This window comes from Somniosus microcephalus, chromosome 3, assembly GCF_052327205.1.
Source record: "Somniosus microcephalus isolate GS21.2 chromosome 3, FLI_Smic_1.0, whole genome shotgun sequence".
NCBI classification, from domain to species: Eukaryota; Metazoa; Chordata; class Chondrichthyes; order Squaliformes; family Somniosidae; genus Somniosus; species Somniosus microcephalus.
The window spans coordinates 294,773,799-294,799,139 of record NC_140989.1 but is presented as its reverse complement, the minus strand read 5'-3'; the positions used below and the strand labels follow the sequence as shown (position 1 = coordinate 294,799,139).

Below are 25,341 nucleotides of genomic sequence, written 5' to 3'. Positions count from 1 at the left end.
TGCACTTACCCTTTTTGGGACCGCTTCCTCCTAGTCACCAGGTTTTACTGTGCAGGCCGTCCACAAGACATGCTTCTAAATTACATCAATGTCCTATATACATCATGGGACCCCAATTTACATAGATTAATGAGGCTCCTGTCTGATTCTTGGTGGAATCCTGGGCTACCCAGCAGAAGATATGAGTTAAAATGGCGGCAGAGTGTGAACATGCCGAAAAATCAACCACCGCAATGTTAACTCTGTTGGGCAGAGGAAGTTAAAATCTCCCTTTATGTCCTTTAAAGACTATAATAGTTAAATGTGCTGCAAGCTGCAGAATGCAGCAGAAATGACAAGGCATTGCTCCCAGTGGAAAACCTTAATAAACACGCATGTAGGTTGGAGTTAGGACTGCAACATTATAGGTTCAATCCTGCTCCCATAGAATCTGACAGCACAGAAGGAGGCCATTTGGCCCATCATGCCTGTGCCAGTTTAAATTTGTTTTAAAAATGTGACTTATGATTGACTTTCACTATTAGAAGATAAAATGTAGCAATGAGGGGATATCACTTAAACTATTCAATTAATTTTGACAACCAGATCCTTTTGCAAAATATGATATTATTTAAAAATATATTTTTCTATTGCAAACCTATACCCATTTACTCATTGGTAGATCAAGAACTGGTCCAATTATCTTTTTTTATGCTTCAATAAAGGTGGTATTTACTGTTCTAGCTAGCAATCTATTCCTAAAGTTGATAACATTAAGCATAAATACATTAGGGTAAATTCAGTATCCTGTGCTTCAAGGTAATGTAGGTCGAAGTCAGGTCTACAGCACTATAGTACGGATTGTCCAGTCCAGGCTCCTTTCAAGGATGATACTAAGATGGGAGGGAAAGTAGTGAGTGAGGAGGACATAAAAAACCTGCAAGGGGACATAGACAGGCTAAGTAAGTGGGCAGAGATTTGGCAGATGGAATACAATACTGGAAAGTGTGAGGTTATGCACTTTGGCAGGAAAAATCATAGAGCAAGTTATTATCTTAATGGCAAGAAACTGGAAAGTACGGAAGTACAAAGGGATCTGGGGGTCCTGGTGCACGAAACTCAAAAGGTTAGTATGCAGGTGCAGCAAGTGATTAAGAAGGCCAATGGAATGTTGGCTTTCATTGCTAGGGGGATAGAATATAAAAATAGGGAGGTATTGCTTCAGTTGTACAAGGTATTGGTGAGACCGCACCTGGAATACTGCGTACAGTTTTGGTGTCCATACTTAAGAAAGGACATACTTGCTCTCGAGTCAGTACAAAGAAGGTTCACTCGGTTAATCCCGGGGATGAGGGGATGGACATATGAGGAGAGGTCGAGTAGATTGGGACTCTACTCATTGGAGTTCAGAAGAATGAGAGGCGATCTTATTGAAACATAAGATTGTGAAGGGGTTGGATCGGGTGGATGCAGGGAGGATGTTCCCGATGATGGGTGAAACTAGAACTAGGGGGCATAGTCTTAGAATAAGGGGCTGCTCTTTCAAAACTGAGATGAGGAGGAACTACTTCACTCAGAGGGTGGTAGGTCCATGGAATATGCTGCCCCAAAAAGCTGTAGAAGCTACATCATTACATAAATTTAAAACAGAAATAGACAGTTTCCTAGAAGTAAAGGGAATTAAGGGTTACGGGGAGCGGGCAGGAATTTGGACATGAGTCTAGGTTCAGATCGGTCATGGCCCTGTGGGTAGCGGAGCGGGCCCAGGGGCCGTGTAGCCTGATCCTGCTCCTATTTTGTGTGTCTAATTCTGTTAGATTCAGGAGATGGTTCTGTGATAGTAGATTGGCGGTTAGGATCAGATCAGCCATGATCTTATTGAATGGCGGAGCAGGCTCGAGGGGCCGATTGGCCTACTCCTGCTCCTATTTCTTATGTTCTTATGTTCAAGTATGGATCCCCACTGCAAATATGGGAACAATAATTTTGCTCTATTATTCCAAGCGCTGGAATTTTCTTGAAGCTGCTCTCATTCCACTTCTGTCACTTCAACGCAAATTCCATTTACGCATATAATCACGGTTTCTGCCACACTCCAAAGGAGTTATGTTGGCGGAGTGGGAGCGGCTCCGAGGAAATTCCAGGCCTATGTTTAGCTTGTGGCTGACTAATTTTATAATTATGTTTTCTGACTTTTCTAAGCCTGTCCTCACCTGACATCCATACAAGCATATTTTCCAGCAAGGGTCACTGAATGGTAGTCAGGAGCAGGAACCCTATATGATTTTTCTATTACTTGGTCCCGGGGCAGAAGCCAATTGAAGCAACTGGTATTGTTGTCTGCCCTGACATAGAAATAAAGAAAGACTTGCATGTATATAGTGCCTTTCACAACCTCAGGACATCCCAAAGTTGTTCACAGCCAATGAGTACTTCTGAAGTGTAGTCACTGTTATAATGTAGGAAATGTGGCAGCTAATTTGCACACAGCAAGGTCCCACAAACAGCAATGAAACAATGATCAGTTAATCTATTTTAACAATGTTGCTTGAGGGATAAATATTGGCCAGGACAGCAGGGAAAAATTCCCCAGCTCTTCTTTGAATAGTGCCATGGGATCTTTTACTTCCACCTGAGAGGACAGACAGGGCCTCGGTTTACTGTCTCATCTGAAAGACTGCACCTCCGACAGTGCAGCACTCCTTCAGTACTGCACTGGAGTGTCAGCCTAGATTTTCTGCTCAAGACTCTTGAGTGGTCCTTGAACCCACAACCTTCTGACTCAGGCTAAAGTGCTACCACTGAGCCACAGCTGACACTTTGACATCAGTTAATTTAGCACAGACCAAGGATAATACAAGGATGAGACGTTTCTGGTTTGAATGGCTCAGCTCCAAACTGACCAGTGCCTTTGCCAACAGAGTTATTAGAAGCACAGAAGAAAAACAAGCATATCGCTGATGGAAGTAGGGAGTCCTTCAATATCTCAGGAGATTTGGAGGGGTAGCATTGGAGTTCAACATATCAGCTACAAATCTTACTGACTCCCAGGATTAGTAGAAGGATTGGTAAATTTAGTATATCTATATCCCTAATTAAAATAAATCAGTTACAAAAGAATTGTGATTAAAGGGTATTATTGTCTCAGTGGGGAGTCTTGGTGGTAGGCTCAGTTCATGAGCCAGCTTATTACAGCCCACTTTCAAAATAACACTAGCTCACTGCCAAGTCTTTCTGTAGGAGATGCATGAACTTTCACAGTGTAATCTTACTTTCATTTTTATTAAGACTGCGATTACAAATAAATGTGTAGCACTGGATGCGATAGGTGCCACAATGGCATCATTGTACAGGACCGGTTTTCAAACATGGCAAAATATTTTGTAAAATATTTTATCCCAACAATGCCCTTTAATTATATCCTATTTCTTACAATGTATTTTTAAAATGAATAATATTGCTATTTAAACTCTACAGGTGAATAGGAGCAGAGAGGACTGACTGTGCCTCAGAGTGAGGGAGCTGACTTAACACCCATACAATCAGAAACATCTTGGGTAATAACTGTACTAACTAATATTAACTTAGCTAGCTCACATTGTTATGATTTCTTAAACTAATTTTTTTCTTTCAAGCCTAACAGAAAAAACAAGTACTAGCCCGATTCTTCATTTTCATGGTAATAAATAATGTTAAACTCATTCATTGTTTTATCAACCTTTTACACAGCTTTTTGCACTTTTGATCTTTTAATGGTATTTGAGTTGATTCCTGCTAAAGCAGGACTCTCTCCACTCCCTTCATAGGCTGCTTGAGAGGTGCTGGCGCCTTAGGAGGTTGCATTATATGGGCCTGGAGATATACTGAGGAGTAAAACCTTCCGGCACTGAGCAAGCTTGTATTTTGCACATTTAAAAATAAAGAAGTTAGAATTTTACAGCATTCAGAATCATTTTAACATTTCTTTGCAAATTGTGACGCAGCTCTACAGCATTTTCATAAAAAGGTGCGAGATTAAATATGACGTCGGTATTGAGCTTTTTTGCATCTATGGGTGATTGTTTTTAAAGGTTATTTTAGCGTTTATTAGTTGTCATGCCGATGCTGGTGGGTGAAATACAGCATTACCTTTAATGCTCGGTGCTCCCAGTCAGTCGGACATGTTGCCTGGGCAACGGCCATGGCAACTGGATCAGAGCCTGGGGCTGTCTGCTGCCTCCCTCTCTCTCTCCACACACACACGCATTTTACATCAGTTCGTCGGTTGATGATGTGGAAGCCACTGGAGAATAAAGAGCTAGTACTTTAGAGTCAGGCAGCGCCAGAGCAAAACTCCCTTCGCTTGGCAGAGAGAGACAGAGGGAGAAGGGGGGGAAGAGGGGAGAAAAATAGAGGATTTTGACAGATTTTTGTGTGAAAAGGGGGGGGAAGAAGCTATGGACAGCCTGCAGGATGCTTCTCCGTGCGCCTCCGGTCAGTGGTTGGCGGCTGTGCTGCTGAGCCTCTGCTGCTTATTGCCCACATGCCTGCCGGCAGCTCAGAGTGTGGATTTCCCCTGGCCAGCTGTGGACAACATCATGGTGCGACAGGGAGACACGGCCATCCTCAGGTAGGGCTGCAAGAACAACCTGTGACAGGCATCGTGCGAACGGAAAACATGTTATTTACACACTTTGGCAGCTTTATTTCTCTCTTTTGCCGGTAGAGAGAAAAAGCTGCGTTCTGGATGTTGTGGTGGGCGGAGGTTTAAGTTGCACATGGCTGACCAATCTGTTGTATTCTCTGTTACACCGCTGTGTGTTTTCATAGTTCCCAGAGGATATAGTTTGAAAAAAGATTATATATCACACAGATAGACTACGAACGGTTCGTACCATGCATTGCACTGCACTGTGTAACGAATTTACATCTCAGCCCGACGTTGCTCCTCCACTGCTCTCACTCGTAAGAATTAAGATCATCACAATTTTTTCGCGCCTGTTTCATTCGTGAGTTTTGGATCTTTGGACCTGTCTTTTTGAATGAAATTGGAATGAGAAAATACTGTCATTGGATGCAATAAATTGTATTTAATTTGCAGAAGTATTATAACAGTATGAAGCATTAATAGTTAACCTGTAAGAGTTGTATTTTGAATTTAGCCAGACTTCATTATGCCACACCCTTTATTTGCTACCCCACCTACAGACAAAAATAAATGAGCAGAACAGATATCATACTATTAATTGTCATCATTATTCTGACACAGACACTGCCCATCATTCAATCTCCAAAGCAGAAATATGAAATTACCTTTTATTTTCTTACTTTATAATGCATTGCTGATAACTTCAGAAGTACACACTGTGCTGTACTTATGCACTCACGCAAGCGATTTGCACATTATGCTGGTTCCACATATAGCAAAGAATAAAAAACATTGATTTTAAATGTATCTTTCTGTATTGCTAATCTCGTTACACCCCAACTGACAGTGCAGTAAGGTCTGGCTGATTAACAATACAGCATATCTTAAAAGCATTTTCAACATTTTTTAGTATTTTTAAAGTTTCACATCATTCTTTATTATCCTGATAATCAAAACAATGTGGGACTAAATGTTAAAATGTTTAATTGTGCAGTATATATCATAATTATCAGCAGCCTGATGGTTAGCAGCAGAAAATGTGAATCCTGAGCACTGAGTATAAATCCTAGTCATTTGAATTTCCTAACATTCAGTGATTAAATTCTATCAGCTTTTGGTTGGGGTGCTAGATTGAGCTCTTAGTAATGGAATCCTCAGAGGAAGAATAATTGGCAGGACCAGTTCTGTCCTGGAGTAGTGCACCTCCTTTTGGCCAATCACAGGGTGGCATTGACATCTTTCCATGTCTAGATTATCTCACCTTCTCAAATGAAGGGGGAAGCACAGCAATGCTGTACACCTAATGGGGAAAGCATAGGAGGGGGAGTTCCACTCGGTCTCTCATATGAATTGTATTTTAAGAATTTAATGAGCACCAATACTATGATATAATAGATATTTCTTATTGCATAAAATTTACTTAAAATGCAGCATTCTCTGTCGTGCCAAAAATTCAACTGCATTCTGTTGTGCTTTGTTTTCTTTCCCTAATGACTATTTTTTGAATGTGGTATTACTATATGATTCTCCTAGCTGCATCCTTACCAAGCGCGATGACACCATTTATTATTTGGCTGGCCATATACAACTATATTTCATATTTCTAGATGGAGCCCACTAACAGTACAGTAAGAAGCTATTTAAGGAAATTAACCTTAAAGATTATTAGTTTGGGGCTGCAATTGCATTCCGTAACTAGATTACAATTTTATAAGGTTGATCTGAGTTTCAAAATTTATGAGTTTATAAACTTCTAAATAAGTATTATTCATCGGTTTTGACAAGTAAAACAACAATAACTTGCTTTTATGTAGCACCTTTCACATAAAAAAAATGTCCCAAGGCGCATCACAGGTGTAAGGATAAAGGTGGATGCTGCAACAAATGAAGAAGATATCAGAAGGGACAACCAAAAGCCTAGTACAAGAGCTGGGTTTTAAGAAGGGCCTTTAAGGGTGAGAGGAAGGTGAACAGATGGAGAGATTTAGAGAGGGAATCCCAGAGTAAGGGGCCTAGACGGCTGAAGTGCAGTTAACAGTGGTGTGGTGAAGGGGGGCGGTATGCACAAGAGGCCAGAGTTAGAGAAAGGGAAAGTTCGGGGAGAGGGGTTGTAGTGTTGGCGGAAGTTACAGAGACAAAGAAAAAGTAAGGCCATGGGGTACCGGGAGCTCACATAGGTTGGCAAGTACAGGCGTAATGGATGAGCAGAATCTGGTGGGGGATAGGATGCACGAGCAGACTTTTGGATCGGCTGCAGCTTATGGAGGGAGGAGGATGGGAGGCTGGCCAGGAGAGCATTAGACTAATTGTGTTTGGAGGTGACAAAGGCATTGATGAGGGATTCAGCAGTAGATGGGCTGAAGTAGGGACAGAGGTGGGCGGTGTTGTAAAGGTGGAAGTAGGCGATATTCGTGATGGGGAGAATCTTAGATCAGAAGCTGAGCTCGGAATCGAACATGATTATAAAAAGGATTATGTTTTTTCCCTCTTTTAAAGCAACAGTAAGCCAAAACAAAAGTTCTATTTTAAGGTGTCCACCTGTAATAAAAATCTTTCTCAAATATATCTCAATCCCAATTGTACGGCATATCAAGGTATTTAAGCAATGCAACATATCCCATTATTTAAAATAAGATCATTTTCCTTCTCTTGCAGTTAGTTTTTAAAACCACTTCTATCCATAGGATGAGGATAATGATGATGATGCCTAGGTTAGATCTTTTATTTTTTAACAAATGAAACCTACTGAAAGAGATTTTAAAAATGTTCTTCCTCTTCAGTTTTCTTTTCTCTCCTCTCCTCTCCTGACAGCAGACTGATACTGGGGTATAGTTTCATGGTACCTCTCCCAAGTAGGTATTCTACCTGTGTTAATTGAGATGGTAAGACAGATCTTCCTCTTTTTGAGGGCCAATGCTGGGCACCTAACGGTCATAGCACATCTGAGGTGCGCTGCACCTTTGAGGAGAAAAGTACCTGCAAATTTCTAAGCCAGGGTTATCTGTATGATCTGGGTGCACTTCCTGCACAGATCCGCTCTCCAGTAGGACCTTGCAACAAGAACCAGAGGTAGAAACAGGAGTACAGCTGCAGGTCTGAATGCTCTACAGGTATATAAAAAGGAAGAGAGTAGCTAAAGTAAACATTGGTCCCCTAGTGGATGAGTCTGGGGAATTAATAATGGGAAACGGGGAAATGGAGGAGACTTTGACCAAATATCTTGTATCGGTCTTCACGGTAGAAGACACTAAAAGCATCCCAATAATGGATAATCAAGCGGCTATTGGGGTGGGGGGGAACTTAAAACAATCACTATCACTAGAGAGAAAGTACTAGGCAAACTAATGGGACTAAAGGTGGACAAGTCCCCTGGACCCGACGGCCTGTGTCCGAGAATCTTAAAAGAGATGGCTGCAGAGATAGTGGATGCATTGGTTGTAATCTACCAAAATTCCCTGGATTCTGGAGAGGCCCAGTGGACTGGAAAACAGCAAATGTAACGTCCCTACAGAGGGATCTTGGGTTCCTTGTACATGAATCACAAAAAGTTAGCATGCAGGTACAGCAAGTAATTAGGAAGGCAAATGGAATGTTGACCTTTATTGCAAAGGGAATGGAGTATAAAAGTAGGGAAGTCCTGTCACAACTGTACAGGGCGTTGGTGAGACCACACCTGAAGTACTGCGTACAGTTTTGGTCTCCTTATTTAAGGAAGGATATACTTACATTGGAAGCAGTTCAGAGAAGGTTCACGAGGTTGATTCCGGAGATGAAGGGGTTGTCTTATGAAGAAAGGTTGAGCAGGCTGGGCCTATACTCATTGGAGTTTAGAAGAATGAGAGGGGATCTTATTGAAACATATAAGATTCTGAAGGGGCTTGACAGGGTAGATGCAGAGAGGATGTTTCCCCTCGTGGGGGAATCTAAAACTAGAGGGCATAATTTCAGAATAAGGGACACCCTTTTAAATTGGAAATGAAGAGGAATTTCTTCTCTGAGGGTTGTGAATCTTTGGAATTCTCTTCCCCAGAGAGCTGTGGAGGCTGGGTCATTGAATATATTGTCCTGGAGTCTCTAGGAATTTAAGATTAATCTCCAGGACACTGCTGTGAGCAACCCAGGAGAAAAATCATAGGAGCATTATAAAAAGTGTGTGGTTTCTTTTAATATTCTTTGAATACTTTTGTTTATTAGTTACAATAATATAATAATTGGGGAATAAAGGCTGCTTGACAGTCAAGAATCATCCATTGAGTCAGGGAGAGTCCAATGGTGTGGGAAGATGGTGTGCCATGAGGATTAATATGCTGGACAGGCAATGATAGGAGCATGGGGGGCGGGGCAGTGGGACTGTAGTGAAATCTCCAGGAATATGTCCAACCAGAGATGGCTACCTTACCCACACCTGATGTCCACAGATTGACAGTATGGTTTGTGAAAGCAGTTAATTCCCCACCCCCCAAGCTGTACTTAGCAGTTACAATGTAACTGAGAACTGATGATAATTGGACACCACCTAGCCGAGCTAGCGTGAAATTGAAGCCAAGATCTCCTTGGTCTGTTTGGTCAGAAGGATAATGGGGCAGCAGTTATCAGTTGAAATTTTGGGCAGACCAAAGAATCATTTTAACTTTCAAATGGCGCAGTCATCAATGGAATGGAGAAGAGCTGGAATGGGTGCGTGTAACTGTTTTGTCATGACAGTCATATACCATACACGTACATGGTAAAAAGATATTTTCAAAACATATTCCAATTGAAATCGGATTTCAGTACAAGCCGGGTCTCGAGTTCGGTTTGGCAAATAGCCAGAATGAGCATTGTATCCAGCTCAACATAGGAGCTGAAGTTGAATCATCCTCCAACAGATTACATCAGTTTCTTTTTCTTCTTTTTCCTCCTCTTTGTATATATTTTAATGTGGAGAACATCTTTATAGCGATGAAGATTGCATTTCAAAACTGATACAAATGCCGTAAACCATAGGACTTCAGTGTGTTCAGCTGTGTCAATTGCTGTAAAATCTGACAGCCAGGACTTGGGCATTTGCTGGTTTCATGGCAACCGCTGTAAACTATGGGCAGTCAAAAATCACACAGCTGCAGTGCTGTGATGAGGAATTTCTTTTTAATTTTAGTGCCGTTCAGTGCTATCAGGCTCTAGTTTTGACGTAGTGAGCACCACAAGTGGCTGCCTAAATATAGTTCAGTGCAATGTGGTTCTGATATTTTGGATTCGAGCTCTGCATTCAAATTACAGCTGGTGAGCACTACAAGTGGATTGTTTCGTATTGCTTGGGGCAAACAAAGGAAAATAGGTTTGCCATGCCCTTTTATAAGATTATAGTGTTTCCTTATAATGAAGTTTCTATTTTCTAATGGTCAATTAATGTCATAATTGTTCCATGTAATTCGGAAAAAAATATTCAGCAAGGTACTGTATTATACAATCTTTTGACTTCAGCATAAAACACCTTTTTAACTATATTCATGTCAAGAATTTTAGACTTTTACAAACAGCGTAGCAAACGCACTGACTAAGTAGGAACACTGGAATAATATTAAATCTCACTCAGTTCTATCTTTTTATTAAATGGGTTTCAAAATATTATAGAATTACGAACCAGTGAGCTTACATGCTTTGTAAAGGCAGGGGAAGCAATACATTTTAGAAGTATGTAGCTTTTAACATTAGTGGCACTGGATTGCTTTTTTTTGCCAACAGAATACTGTTATTTCAGTTGAACATAGAATTGCAGTGTTGATTGGTTGATTTTTTTTTTACCTTCAATTTTCTCCCTTCCTCTCCTGAAGATGCTGTTTCATGTTCATGGTTCTGTGGATGCTCTCTGGATCTGAGTTAATTTGTCAGATGTGAGCCTGATCAGTGAGTGCAGTCGGCTATTCATCCATAGGAGACATAACATGATCCTGTCCTCACTCAAAATCCACACATAAAGAAAGACTTGCATTTATATAGCACCTTTCACTGAAGGGATAATTACTAGTCCTAGCCCTTTTCGGGCTACCCCAGATCAGGCGTATTCCCCAGACGTTCACCTTCAACTAAAGTTAGAGAAAGCCGAATTCTATAAGACACTTAATTGGGTCTAAAGGTCCAGGCTATCTCTCTCTAAAGGAAAGGAACGACGTAAAGATGTTACCGTCCTCCAGATAGCACTTTTAATAAATTTAACTAGACTGAAACCTTCCGGATATTATGAGTGTCCGGAACCCCCCCCCCCCCCCCCCACCCCAAGAATTCTGCAACTCCTTAGAAAAGAGTGTACAGAAATTGAGTTTGCGAGTTTGATACAGAAATACGACTTGAGACAATTCTAAAAATATATAGATTTATTTAAGAGTCGACATACAATTAACAGCTGTTGAGTCAATCACAACTTTAACAGTTCAAAATACAAATAGCTTACATTTCTTATTCTGAGATCATTATTCTCAAATCTTAACTTCGTACATTTTTACATTTCTATTACTCTTAATCCAGAATATCCACCAAAATCAAATAAGAGTACCTTTTTGATCCCCGAGACTCAAAGAATTAAAAACTTACAGAGCGTGCCTCTGAAGTTGAGAATCGCTTGCCCTTTCCAGCAACTTCTGACTTTCCATCTGAAAAGCTCTATTTTTTTATATCCTTTTTGCAGTAGTAAATCCTTTGAAGTTTTCTGCTGATGTAAGCTAATTATCTCTAGTCATCATCTGTTGAATTCTTTTCTATTCTTACTGTCAATTTAGCTGCTGCATTCATAATTATGTCTCTACCTTTAGGTGTTCCAAAAACTTATCTTAAAATGGCTACAACAGATTTATCTCTTTGATGTCATTTTTATCGAAGGTCTTCCATTCAATTCTAAAATCACCTAGCTGGTTATAATCAGATGTCGTGTCTTCTAACTATTCCATTTTCAATACAAACACAATGTGATTGCTTGGTGTCATCTATTGATATCATATTTTCAAAGTGTTCTGTTTGTACCTTTTACAGTATGTAAATCAAAGACACTTCAACTAGGGTGTTTGTTGCATTTCTTAGCTACTTCAACTGGTTGCATATATAATCGTGTTTCCTGTCTTATTTGATGTTACTTTTATAAAGGCACATGGTTTTTTAATATTCTGTGTTCCTGTTTGAAGTGTTAGTTTTTAACACTTTACTTGGGCATTGCTATTGTGTTGGTTCCAATGTTCAGACATAGAGGAACCTCCAGCCTGCTGTTTCAACAGGGCTATTGTCTCAGTATTAACAATCAATTCCCATTTCAAAAGCTTGTGTGGTGTTTACAACTTTTGTGTTAACACTTCATCTTATCTCAGAAGCCTGTATTGACAGCCTGTGTCACCGAGGCTTTCCAGACTTTTAAACCCAGTATGTCATGTATTAATAATATCAGAAATCTGTTCATAGGATGGTGTATCTCTTGGAATATGGCTATTTCCTTTACATCACGACCACCGGGCGTCCCAAAGTGCTTTACAGACAATGAAGTACTTTTGTAGTGTAGTCACTGTTGTGATGTGGGAAATGCAGCAGCCAATTTGCGAACAGCAAGGACCCACAAACAGCAATGTGATAATAACCAGATAATCTGTTTTCGTTATGTTGATTGAGGGCTAAATATTGGCTAGGACACCGGGGATAACTCCCTGCTCTTCCTCGATATATTGCCATGGGATCTTTTACGTCCACCTGAGAGAGCAGACGGGTCCTCAGTTCATCCGAAAGGCAGCACCTCTGACAGTGTAGCACTCCTTTAGGACCACACTGGAGTGTCAGCCTAGATTCTTTTTGTGCTCAAGTCTCTGGAGTGGGACTTGAACCCACAACCTTCTGACTCAGAAGCAAGAATGCTACCCACTTTTTTTCTATTAGATTATTTATTGAACGTTAAGAACATTTACAACATTGTGATCGTTCCATTGTATCATTCAAATCCATTCCGCCGCTCTGCACAGCCATTCTTCCACCACATATTGACATCAAAACCTGAAGTTTAATTTGTCTCCCGTAACACATATTAATCGATTGTACTTTAAAAATTGATCATAAAATACTATCTTTAAATTCCTTTCTGAATAAAACATCCACAGAACCGTATAATCTTTTAGCTTATATTTAAAATACTCTTTTAGATTGATTCTCCTCCCCTTAAAAAACAGAGCATTCCTTCTACACAATCACGAATCTAGCCAAACTGAACGTTAAGTTAATTGCCGCTCCGCTAGACTCGGGCAGACTCTCCTGCAATCCCCATCTCAAAATTGAGCCGCATGGGATTCCCATTCTCGCTCTTCAGTCCCCACCCAGCAAAAAAACCTCTCAACTGTCAAACATAGTACTTCAAATAATTTAACGGCGGACATAACACCAGTAAATGGGGCAGAGTCTCCTCCCGTATCCCACAAACTGAGCAAGTTGCCCCCACCACTCGCCCAATCTTACACAAGACCGTCATGGTAAAAATCCGGTTACAAGCCAATTTGAAATCCAGTTCAATCCACTCTGGATATTTAAAATTCGCCCACACTCCCTTCCAAATCCTGTTGAAGTCCAGCTGTGGGTATATACTCTGCCAAAACTCCTGACAAGCAGATGTCTTGAATCTCCATTCTCTAAATACCTCATAGAAATCTCAAGTATTACAGTTGTCAAATTGGACCAACTCTCCCCCTTTCTCCAGCAGAAAGTTTGGAAAAGCAGGACGCATTTTACTTCCTTTGGAGATTTCCGCATTTATTTCTCCCATCCAATCCTGTGGCATTGCCCTCACAATCTTCTCATACATGATCATAATTGCTTTTTCCTCTACCTCCTGATCATCCTCCCACACCATGTCCCTCACTATCGCTTCCGGCAACCAACTTGGAATTACCTCGTATAATACATCTTTCACACATATAATACCAGCTTTTATAAAAGCTTGATTAAATAATACCTCTCCTTCAATGTTGACCCACCTGTTCAAAAATAAGGGCTGTTCTAAAAATTCCTCAGCACCCTTGGGCATAAACTGCACACTTTTTAAAAAATTGGGCCCAAGTCTCTACAACCCCCCTTATAAAACCTAGGGAGAGGTTTAATCGATTTCAAAAACATATTATTGTATTCCATATAGAATATCCCCTGCCTTCCTATCTCACTTCATTTTTTAAAATACTCAAAATGACTCTTCCAAAAACTTGTATTTGACTTCTGAAGAAATCTCTTCATCCATTTGATTCTAAAGGATTTTTTCTTCAAATCAATATCTGGGAAATTGAGTCCTCCCTGATTTCTCTGTCCAATGATGGTATTGTAAGCCACCAAGGCTGGTTTCCCTTCCCATAAAAACCTCACACAAGCCTCTTGGATGGACTTTTCCGCCCACTCAGGAATATCCTCCACCGTCAATAAGTACTATAGCTTAGATAGCAGGAGAGCGGACACCACTGTCACTCTTCCTTGCACTTTCAACCACCTTCTTTCCCATCTTCCCAAAATCTTTTTTATTTTCAGAACCTTCGGTTCCCAATTTAGTCAATCCACTTCATCCCTGTTTTTCTTGTACCCCATATGCACCCCCAGAACTTCCAAAACCTCCACCACCTTAAAGGGACTTTCCTCCAACCATTCCCCCCTACCCCTTCCTGCAACCAGGCATTGGGACTTACTATAATTCACTCTGGCTCCTGAAGCTCTACAATATTTCTCCACTACGTCCATAGCTTTCCTCACTGACTCCCCATTTCTCAATGTTAAGGTTGTGTCATCTGCATATTGGTGTATCATCGACACCAGCCCAGAACTGAGAACCGCAATCCCAACAAACCTTGTTCCTTTCGCATCATGTAACCTAATGGTTCTGCTATCAGTGTGTACAACAATGGGGACAGAGGACCACCCTGTCTCACTGACCTCTGTATCGGAAAATACTTGAATAAAAAATCCATATCCACTGAATTCAATTTTCCCCAAAACCAAATGCTTCCAAAACCATCAATAAAAACTCGAGAGACCCTATCAAAGGCTTTCTCTTGATCTATCTTTAATACATAAGCCTCCCACCCACTCTATTCCATGAGCTCTATCGCCCCTCGGATTGAGACCACAGAGTCTGCGATGTCTCGGCCTATGACTCCATAGGACTGAGAGGGCAAAACTATCTGCGGCATCACCTCCTTCATACGATTTGCCATAACCCTCGCCAAGATCTTATAATCCACATTTAATAATGTGATGGGCCTCCAATTCTTTAGATCCCTTCTGTCTCTATTTTTATAAGGTAAGCTTATGACACCTCTCCTCATAGATGGGGCCAGGCTTCCCTCAATTTTAATCTCCTTAAAAACCTCTAAGAGCAATGGACTTAAAATCTCTAAAAATTCTTCATAAAATTCTGCACTTAATCCATCAGACCCTGGGCTTGTCCCCCCCTTCATTCCACTTATTGCTACTTTCATTTCCGCTAACCCTACTTCTATTTCACACATGCTTCTCTCATCCTCCTTTAAACCCTCTTCAATAAAAGCACTAACCTTTTCCATCGCCAATTTGGAAATGTCTTCCTTTGTATATAACTCTTGACAAAAGCTGCAAGCAGCCTCTAAAATCTCCCCACTTTCATTTATGATCTTCTCCCCAACCTTCAACTCTTCAATTAATGATAATCTCTGTCGCAGCTTCTCTTGTTCTACAAAATATCTAGTGCATCTTTCACCCTCCAATGCATCTTTAGCCTTTGCACGGAGAATGGCCCTCTTGCATTTTTCAGCTTGCAATAATTCCCACTCTTCTTTTAAAATCAGGAACTTTGTCTCAGCTCCCTTATCCCCTCTGTCAACTGCTTTACAGACATCCGTAAACCTTTTGGTTATATTCTCTTCTCGATGCCGGTTAGCTGCCATTCTCTCTTTCCCATAACTTATCGAAAAAACGTTTACCTCATATTTGAAATTGTCCCACCAATCTCTTATTTCGTTCAAGAACAAAGGTTCCTTCCGAGCATTCTTCATCCTATTTAAAATCCTTTCTTGAAAAGCAATTTCTTTCAGGTATTGATTGTTTAAAATCCACAACCCTGGACCGATCTTAACTCTGCTGTTCCTACAGTGTCAGCTGTTGCTCAGTTGGTAGCACTCTCGCCTCTGAGTCAGAAGGTTGTGGGTTCAAGTCCCACTCCAGGGACTTGAGCACATAAAGCTAGGCTGACACTCCAATGTAATGCTGAGGGAGTACTGCACTGTTGGAGGTGCTGCCTTTCGGATGAGACGTTAAACCAAAGCCCTGTCTGCTCACTCAGGTGGACGTAAAAGATCCCATGGCACTATTTCGAAGAAGAGCAGGGGAGTTAACCCCGGTGTCCTAGTCAATATTATATCGCTCAACCAACATCACTAAAACAAGTTATCTAATCATTATCAATTGCTGTTTGTGGCAGTTTGCTGTGTGCAAATTGGCTGCCACGTTTCCCACATTACAACAGTGACTACACTTCAAAAGTACTCCATTGGCTGTAAAGCGCGTTGAGATGGCCAGTGGTCATGAAAGGCGCTATATAAATGCAAGTCTTTCTTTAATTCTGAGGGGGCGATTTTGCCAATGGGGGCACATTGGAGGTGGGACTGCTGCTTGTCGGGTTTTAGTCCCGCCTCCATCAACTTGAGGCCAACCCATGCTATTTTCCCTTGATTGACCTTGTTAAGCCCGCCCAGCGGGCTTAGCAGGCCTATTAAGGGGAAGCCGGTTACAGAAAACGTCAGCGTATGACGTTTCATCTGTCAAAAACTTTTGACAGATGAATTGTCGTCGTTTGACAGCTCTGTGAAGCTGTCAAACACTGACATTCTATGTTGTTTGATGTGTCCTTGTATTCAAGACTCATCAAACCTCTTTTGTGAGCAGAAATTAGATGGTTGTTGCATCGGAGAATGCAGCAGCCATCTGTCATCTGTGCTGGTGAGATGCAAGACTCTCTGCGTCCCCAACTGTTGAAGCCTGCAGGAAGAAACAAAGGTAAGTAAAAATTTTCTATCACTTTCCACTCACCTCACATACTTACCTCTCCACACTTGCACCCATCACTTACCTTCACAGCGCACTTTTGCACCCCTCCGATCCCCACAGACCCACTACTCGCCTCGGTGACCCTGGCGGGGTTTCCCGACATCGGGAAGCCTGCGCCTCTCCTGGAAAAATGGGGATAATCCTCTTAACTGCCAGTTAACTACCTGTTAAGAGGCAGTTAAGTGGCTGTAATCCCTTTTCCCCCCTCCAGGAGACTGGACCCAGCACGGGTCGGCTACCCGCCTCCTGGGAAGATGGCACGGAGGCGAGTTGGGGGCGGGATGGGCACCCGCCCCCAGATTCTGTCATTTTCCCGGCAGTCCTGCCTCCATACCCGCCTACCCAGGGCTGGCAAGATCGCGCCCTAAGAGTCAAAGCTGAGTGGTCATTACAAAATACTTTTTTGTAATAAATCTCCATCACCTCAGAACTTAACCCTTTCCGCATTAACACAAAATCTATTCGGCTCTGTTTTAAAACATCACCCACCCAAGCTGTTCTGGAGAACTCCCTTTTTATGGGGTTCCAATCCCTCCATAAGTCTCTCAAATTTAAATTTGCCATCATTTTTACAATCATCCCTCTGGAGTTATTGGCCTAGAAATTGAGTTTTGGCTTAGCCAGGGCTTTAGCGCCGGAAGTTAGTGCCGGCGCTAAGTCCCCCTGCGCGCGCCAAAAATTCAGCAGGGCCGCGCCCAAACGGCTGCCGGCGCTACTGAAGGGTCTTTGCGGCGGTAAATCGGCGCTAACTGCCGTTTCGCGCCGCAATTCCGGCGCTGCGGCACCCGATGCGGTGCGGCAGGCTCGGGAAGTGCAGGCCTCCTCCTTCCCTTAAGGAGGAGCTGCCTGCACCCGATCGCGGCCCGCGAAAATCTTTTAAAAAATGAGCCCGGCACCTCGGACAAGTGCCGGGCTTGCTTCTGTTCCGGGGGGGGGGTGGGAAGTCCGGGGAGGGAGCTGCGGCCAGGCGGCCGGCGGGAAAGCGGCCGGCCGCCGCGGGGCCTTTAATGCGCCGGCGCAAAGACTCGTAAGACTCTGTTGCCAGAGTCTTAGTTGCGGCTGTCACGGGCGAGGCGGCCGCAACTGAATTTCGGCGCTGGGGCCCGTCGGCATGGCAACCGGGACGCTGCGCACACCGATGACGTCATCGGTGCCGGCGCAGCGCTACCGGTCTACCGCGGCGTAAGGGCCCCAGGCAATTTCGGCGCCGGCGCCAAATGCAGCGCTAGGCCCTCTAGCGCCGCAAAATCGGCGCTAAGGGCACTCAATTTCTAGGCCACAATCCTTAAAGGTCATCTGGGCTGAAATGTCTATCCGAGATAAAAATACATTAAAATCCCCCACTATGCAAGGGTTTTCCACCTCTGTCACTTCAGTGAATAACCACCAAAAAAACTCGTGACGCTTCCAATGGTCGTTCGGTGCATAGATATTAAAGAGATCGAAATTAAATTCCTCCATTTTTACCTTTAGCCGTAAAAATCTCCCCCCAGTGTCCTTGTCCATCAAGGCAACGTTCTCTTTTATGGACGGACTCACAAAAACAGCCACTCCTCTACAGTTATTGTTTGCACAACTTGCAAACACCTCTCCCTTCCAAACCTTCTGAACTCTTTCTAGGATATCCTTACCCCAAAAGGTATCTTGCAGACACAAGTCAGTGCCTTTAAAACACTGCAACAACTGCTGCAATATCTTCTCACCCCTCAGTTGGTTCACATTAATCGAGACCAATGTAATCATGGCTCTGAATAAGGGTAGTATGCCTGATAATCTCCCCATCATTTAATCTCTGGCCCTTCCCTCCTCTTGTGCTCCTTCCCAACTTTTCGGGCAGCTGTTGCTTTTTCCTGCAGCCTCCAACTCTTTTTCACCTTCTGTTTGAACCTTCCCTGCTGTTTCAGCCTCTTCCTTGCATTAGGTTTGGGCCGATGAGCTGCCCCTTCTCCCTCCTTCTTCCCCTCACTAACCTTTCCCTTTCCACATGATGCCACCCCACCTCCCACTTCCATGTCTCTGTCCCCCTCTGATTCCTCACTCTCGAGCTCTTCTGTAACCTTCTGTTCCTACTCCGCGTCAGATACATAACCCTGCTCCCCATCAGATATATAGGGCGCGATCTTGCCAGCCCTGGGGAGGTGGGTATGGAGGTAGGACTGCCGGAAAAATGGCAGAATCTGGGGGCGGGTGCCTATCCTGCCCCCAACCCGCCTCCGTGCCATCTTCCCAGGAGGCGGGTAGCCGATCCGTGCCGGGTCCCGTCTCCTCGAGGCGGGAAGGGGATTACCAGCCACTTAACTGCCTGTTAACAGGTAGATTACAGGCAGTTACGAGGATTATCCCCATTTTTCCAGGAGAGGCGCGGGCTTCCCGACATCGGGAAACCCCGCCAGGGTCACCGAGGCGAGCAGTGGGTCTGCGGGAGTCGGAGGGGTGCAAAAGTGCACTGTGAAGGTAAGTGATGGGTGCAAGTATGGAGAGGTAAGTATGTGAGGTGAGTGGAAAGTGATAGAAAATGTTTACTTACCTTTGTTTCTTCCTGCAGGCTTCAACAGTTGGGGATGCGGAGAGCCTCGCATCTCACCGGCAGAGATGACAGATGGCTGCTGCATTCTCTGATGCAACAACCATCTAATTTCTGCTCACAAAAGATGTTTGATGAGTCTTGAATACAAGGATTCATCAAACAACATAGAATATCAGTGTTTGACAGCTTCACAGAGCTGTCAAATGATGACAATTCATCCGTCAAAAATTTTTGACAGATTAAACTGCATACGCTGACGTTCTCTGTAACCGGGCTTAACGAGGTCAATCAAGGGAAAATAGCGTGGTTTGGCCACAAGTCGATGGAGGCGGAACTAAAACCTGTCAAGCAGCAGTCCCGCCTCCAAAGCACCCCATTGGCAAAATTGCCCCCATAATCTCCCTTAGAGAGGCTTCCTGCTATCGTGGTTTTCCCAACAGTGCCACTCCCTTCGGCCTCATCTCCATTGCTGACCCTTGCTCCCTGTTACTTCTCTCTCTGGGACAATGGCGCACCTATATTCCTCCCTTCTGGCGTCTTTGTCTCCCCGCTCCCGTCCTGCTGCCCTTTAAGGCTCCTGCCTCTTGCACCCTCTCCTTGTCTTGCCCCTTCCTGCTCTCTGAGATGTCCGACTCCCCATCTTTCTTTGGAGTACTTACATTTACCACGCACCCCGCTCCCGCCTCCTCTCACCCCATGGACAACAGATTCTTTAGGGAGAGCTGAACCGTATTATGGCTCAACTGTGCCTTTGACCCGTGCTGCCCTCTGCTGTCTTTGTCCTTTTCCACTGTACTAGATGTGTTTTCCACCATCTCCATACTGTTCACTGCTCCGCAATTTTCTGCCTCTTCCTGTGCTCTTTTCTCCTTCAATTCATCAGCTGTGTCCTCCGCCTACTCCGCTCCTCCGGCCGTTCCACTCGCACCTCCTGCTTCTTCTCCCATCTCCTCATCACTCAAGGGGCTTCCTTCTGTCTCACACTCACAGCGGGTGGGGCCTTTGTGACGCACCCCAAAGCTCTCCGCCTTGCAGCTCCGAGCGATGTGTCCAGACTCACCGCAATTATAACAGTACAAGTCTGGACAGTTACAAGATGGTCGTGTCCAAGACAATAATAACAAACCTTCACCTGGTTATCATGCAGCACCCGGAAGAACTGCACTCCTTCCATTGTCTCACATTTCATGCTATACGGCAATGACTTCACCCCCTCTGGGAACCGCACCTTTACATAACGGGTTCCATCTGCTACCCGTGTTCCTGGATAGTATCTCCTCTTTATTGCTGAGCAAATTTTAATGTCCCACGACTCCAACTTTTTGATTAGCACATCGTCCTCAATATAAACCGGCAGGTTTAAGAATGAGACCACCACCTCTTCTGAATATAGCAGAGTTACCTCCAAGAACTTATCTCCAACCTTCAAACTGAGTAAAAGTCTTTCCACCTCCTCTCGGCCACTGACCGTCACCTCGAACCCAACATTCGGCTTTGGTCGACAGGCAAAGCAGCTTCCCTCACCGCAGCCCTCGTACCGCCTGGATAATATCCCAAGCTCGTATCTCCTTATCCTCGCACTGAACCACCACCGTGTTTTCTTTTCCAAACCTCCTGGGGTCCCGGCCCAAATCTTTGGGCCTTTTTTTCTCCCTTCCCCCAACATTTTCTCCCCTGATTAAATTCATCCTGGGAACATCTGGCTGCTGTTTATGGACCAAGAAGACCCTAAAACCTGAAAAAACCCACCACCAACTCTTTACAAACTCACTCCAACTCCCTGCAGTAATCAAGCAACCAGCAGCACCTGCTCACTCCTAGCCTCTCCCACTGAGCCACGGCTGACAAATGTACACTTTAGAACAGAAGTCACAGGAATCAATCCCTGATTAACTTCTTTCCTCTTTCTGGCCCAGGTATGATAAGGCCTAAAGTAGCTTGTAAGAACGGTGGGATTGGTAAACCAATATAGCTTGAGGGCATCCGATGAATCCTTAACCTCTTTACCGTAACTCCCCATAAAAGAACCATGTGGTAATTTACTGTCCTTGTTTAGAGAAGTACTACATACCTAAATTTGACTTGCTTGAAACCTTCATACTTCAACCAGTCCAAGTTATATTTATATTTACATTTACCCTACCAACCCCCAAATAGGATACTTATAAGTTATTGACTGAATGATTTAACCTCTTCTTGCTTAAAAACATCAAAGAGGACATTAGACCATGAACTAACATTTCTTGATTAACATATTTAGCAGCATTTTACTAGCAAGCAATAAGAGTATGGAAGGTACTCAGAGAGATATCATCAACTGATGGAATTAAGTGAGGGAATAGTAGTAAGCCTGAGGATTGGGAGAGCTTTAGAAACCAGCAAAGGATGACCAAAAAAATTATAAAAAGGGAGCAAATTGAATGAGTAAAATAGCAAGAAATATAAAAACTGATTGTAAAAGCTTCTACAAGTATGTAAAAAGGAAGAGAATAGCAAAAGTAAGCATTGGTCCCTTAGAGGTTGAGACAGAAGAAATTATAATGGAGAATAAGGAAATGGCAGAGACTTTAAACAAATATTTTGTATTTATCTTCACAGTAGAAGACACAAAAATCATATCAAAAACAGTGGGGAACCAAGGGGCTAATAAGAATGAGGAACTTAAAGTAATTAATATCATTAGAGAAAAAGTACTTGAGAACCTAATGGGACTAAAAGCTGACATCCCCTGGACCTGATGGCCTACATCCTAAAGTTCTAAAAGATGTGGCTGCAGAGATAGTGGATGCATTGGTTGTGATCTTCCAAAATTCCTTGAATTCTAGAACGGTCCCAGTGGATTGGAAGGTAACAAATGTAACACCGCTATGCAAGAAAGGAGGGAGAGAGAAAACAGGGAACTACAGGCCAGTTATCCTGACCTCAGTCGTTGGGAAAATGCTGGAATCCATTATTAAGGAAGTGGTAACATGGCACTTAGAAAATCATAATATGATTAGGCAGAGTCAATATGGTTTTATGAAAGGAAAAGCACGTTTAACAAATTTCTTAGACATTTTTGCGGATGTAACTAGCAGGGTTGATAAAGGAGAACCAGTGGATGTAGTATATTTGGATTTCCGAAAGGCATTCAATAAGGTGCCACATAAAAGGTTGCTATGCAAGATAAGGGCTCATGGTTTTGGGGGGTAATATTGCATTAGCATCAACATAAAACAGAGAGTAGGGATAAACAGGTCATTTTTCAGTTGGCAGGCTGTAATTAGTGGTGCCTCAAGGATCAGTGCTTGGTCCTCAGCTATTTACAATCTATATTAATGACTTAGATGAAGGGACCGAGTGCAATGTATCCAAGTTTGCTGCCGATACAAAGCTAGGTGGGAAAGCAAGCTGCGAGGAGGACACGAAGAGCCTGCAAAGGGATATAGATAGACTACATGGGTGGGTAATAAGATGGCAGATGGAGTATAATGTGGGGGAAATGTGAGGTTATTCACTTTGGCTGGAAGAGTAGAAAAATAGAATATATTTTAAATGGTGAGAAACTATTAAATGTTGGTGTTCAGAAAGATTTAGGTGTCCTCATGCAGGTACAGCAAGCAATGAGGAAGGCAAATGGCATGTTGGCCTTTATTGGAAGGGGGCTTGAGTACAAGAGTAAGGAAGTCTTACTACAATTGTACAGGGCTTTGGTGAGACTACACCTGGAGTACTCTGCACAGGTTTGGTCTCCTTATCTGAGGAAGGACATACATGCCTTGGAGGGGGTGCAACAAAAGTTCACTAGATTGAACCCTGGGATGAGAGGGTTGTCCTATGGGGAGAGATTGAGTAGATTGGGCCTATACTCTCTGGAGTTTAGAAGAATGAGAAGTGATCTCATTGAAACATACAAGATTCTGAGGGGGATTGACAGGGTAGATGCTGAGAGGTTGTTTCTCCTGGCTGGAGAGTCTAGAACTAGGGGCATAGTCTCAGGATAAGGGGTCGACCATTTAAGGCTGAGATGAGGAGGAATTTCTTCACTCAGAGGGTTGTGAATGGCTTATTCCTGCTCCTAATTCTTATGTTGTTATGTTCAACATGAGCTGGAGTCTACTTATTATCAGTTAATATTATGCTGAATTTCCAAAATTGACGTAAAATCAGCGAGGTTAGTTTGGATTATGCTTTTGTATAGCTGATGAGTTAACAGCTTTGAATAGCCAGGCTATTGAATATATTAAAAGCCTAGCTAGTTTACCTTATTGCTGGTAAGCACGTAGATTTAGCATTGATTCTAGGAGCTTATACAACCTCATCCTTCTGAGTCAACGCAATACTGTTGGTTATTTTGCCTCCCTCTGGCATGCTTTTGCTTCTCACCAAGACGTCACCGCAATGAATCTCCATCTGTCATTGTAGTATTTTCTCTTCCTGTGTTTGTTCTCTCAGTAGAACTAACTTTGCTTCTGTCCTCAGAAACTTAAAGTCTTTCTGAACTCTTGCAACCTCTCTGTCGACTCTTCTGAATCCGTTAGATTTATCTGACTTCTCTGATCTTCTGTGTTGAAAACAATATATATTCCTTTGATTTTCAAAACAAACCTCTTTTTCATATCTATTCATATATAGGCCAATCTGAGTAATATACCTTATGGCAAGGAGTCCCTTATTGATGACAATACCTTAAACAAGTGAATGTCAAGCATAAATAATGAGCAAATTTTTAATTAACTGAGAAAACCCAGATCTTCCCTTTAATTGAAAACCATTTCTCTGGTTTTAAATAATAGCAAAAAGCTGTACAAAATGAGGATAGGTTTCCTTTGTCATCCCAAGCACTTATCTTGGTCAGACAACATACTACTCCATTGAGCCTTGACAAGCTTGGTCTACCTAGCTCCAGCCACTAATTGAAAGCAAGATGCTAACTGTGAAAGATTGTTTTGTCCAAACAGTGCTGTCTTGGAGTACCCTTGGTTCCTAGCATTTTGTATGCATGGTTCCTTGAGTTCAGCAGGATTGGTGTAGACATTATTTTTAGGACATCTATGGGCACTTTTAGGTCACTTCTCCTACAAGCTCCATTTTACTGCTCCAGCTAAGGTCAGATAACTCAGAAGTTCCCATTTTCACTAATTTATATGGTTCAATATAAAATTAAAGACAAAAATTCAAAATGAGCAAAACCAACTACTAGATGGAGGAAAATGTAATTGAAAAAGCAAATCAACATTTTATTTTTCCATCAACAGAAACTTCTACCTCCCTTTTAGTAGCCTACTTGAGTAGGCCAGGCCCCAGGAATTTCCAAGTGCCCATTCTCTATGGGCAATGTGTGCGCTCTGGCTGGAGTCTTTCCCAAGACATGAAATTCAGTGAGGGATCTTATTTTAATAAATATTTTACTTAAATGAGTCAGCCGTGCATTCCCATTCTCTCCCCAAACTGGCTGCTGCAAAATTCTGATTTTCAAAGCACTGCTAGCAGAGCCTTAGAAAATCAGCCCTTTGGTGTTATTTCTACAATATAAGAATGCTCTTCATTTAGAAAACTGAATATTTAAAAAGAAATTAAATTATTTTGTGTCACCACAGTCCTCTATTCCTTATCTCTGCATAGCCAGTCTTTTTGCTTTCTGCGGTTTGAAATCATCTTGAGCCCCTGTTGTACTGATGGTACTTATACAGCTTCCTTTGCATAGCACTGGGTTTTACTCCCTGCTTACACTATTGACAGAACTCTATACCCACTCATGGAATGAGATCACCGACGACCTGTACTACCCCCAGTGTATTTTCATTTTAAGATACGGTCAGAACTTTGCAATCAGATGGCAGTACAAACTAAACTTGCTATAACCCAGACATTTTGATGTAAATCATGCAGTTTAGCTAAACAATCCAGAAATTTGCTGATTCCACACTAGGAGAACCATCTAGCAATCTGGCTAGTCAGGCATTCACATAATTATTTATAACAGCGGGTTTGCTGCCACAGAATATCTAAGCAATTGGAGCCTCTGCATGCATTAATGTTTTTTCAAAGCCAGCTATGTGCACTTTTGTCTGTAAATGTAGGTGGGTACAGTACATCTCTGGTGCAGGCTGACCTGACTGGCAGACCTCTGCTGATCTTTTGTCTTATTGTTATTAATTCTTGGGAT

The 25,341-nt window shown here is 42.7% G+C and overlaps 1 protein-coding gene across 1 annotated transcript in view; it reads left to right on the top strand.

Moving 5' to 3' along the window:
• The first annotated feature begins 4,153 nt into the window (after positions 1–4,153).
• negr1 (neuronal growth regulator 1) overlaps positions 4,154–25,341 on the top strand; it is an 828,235-nt gene continuing 807,047 nt past the window's right edge. Inside the window, exon 1 of the mRNA XM_085982785.1 lies at positions 4,154–4,588. Coding sequence (XP_085838911.1) covers positions 4,416–4,588 — 173 coding nt within the window. The 5' untranslated portion in view covers positions 4,154–4,415. The remainder of the gene's footprint in view (positions 4,589–25,341) is intronic.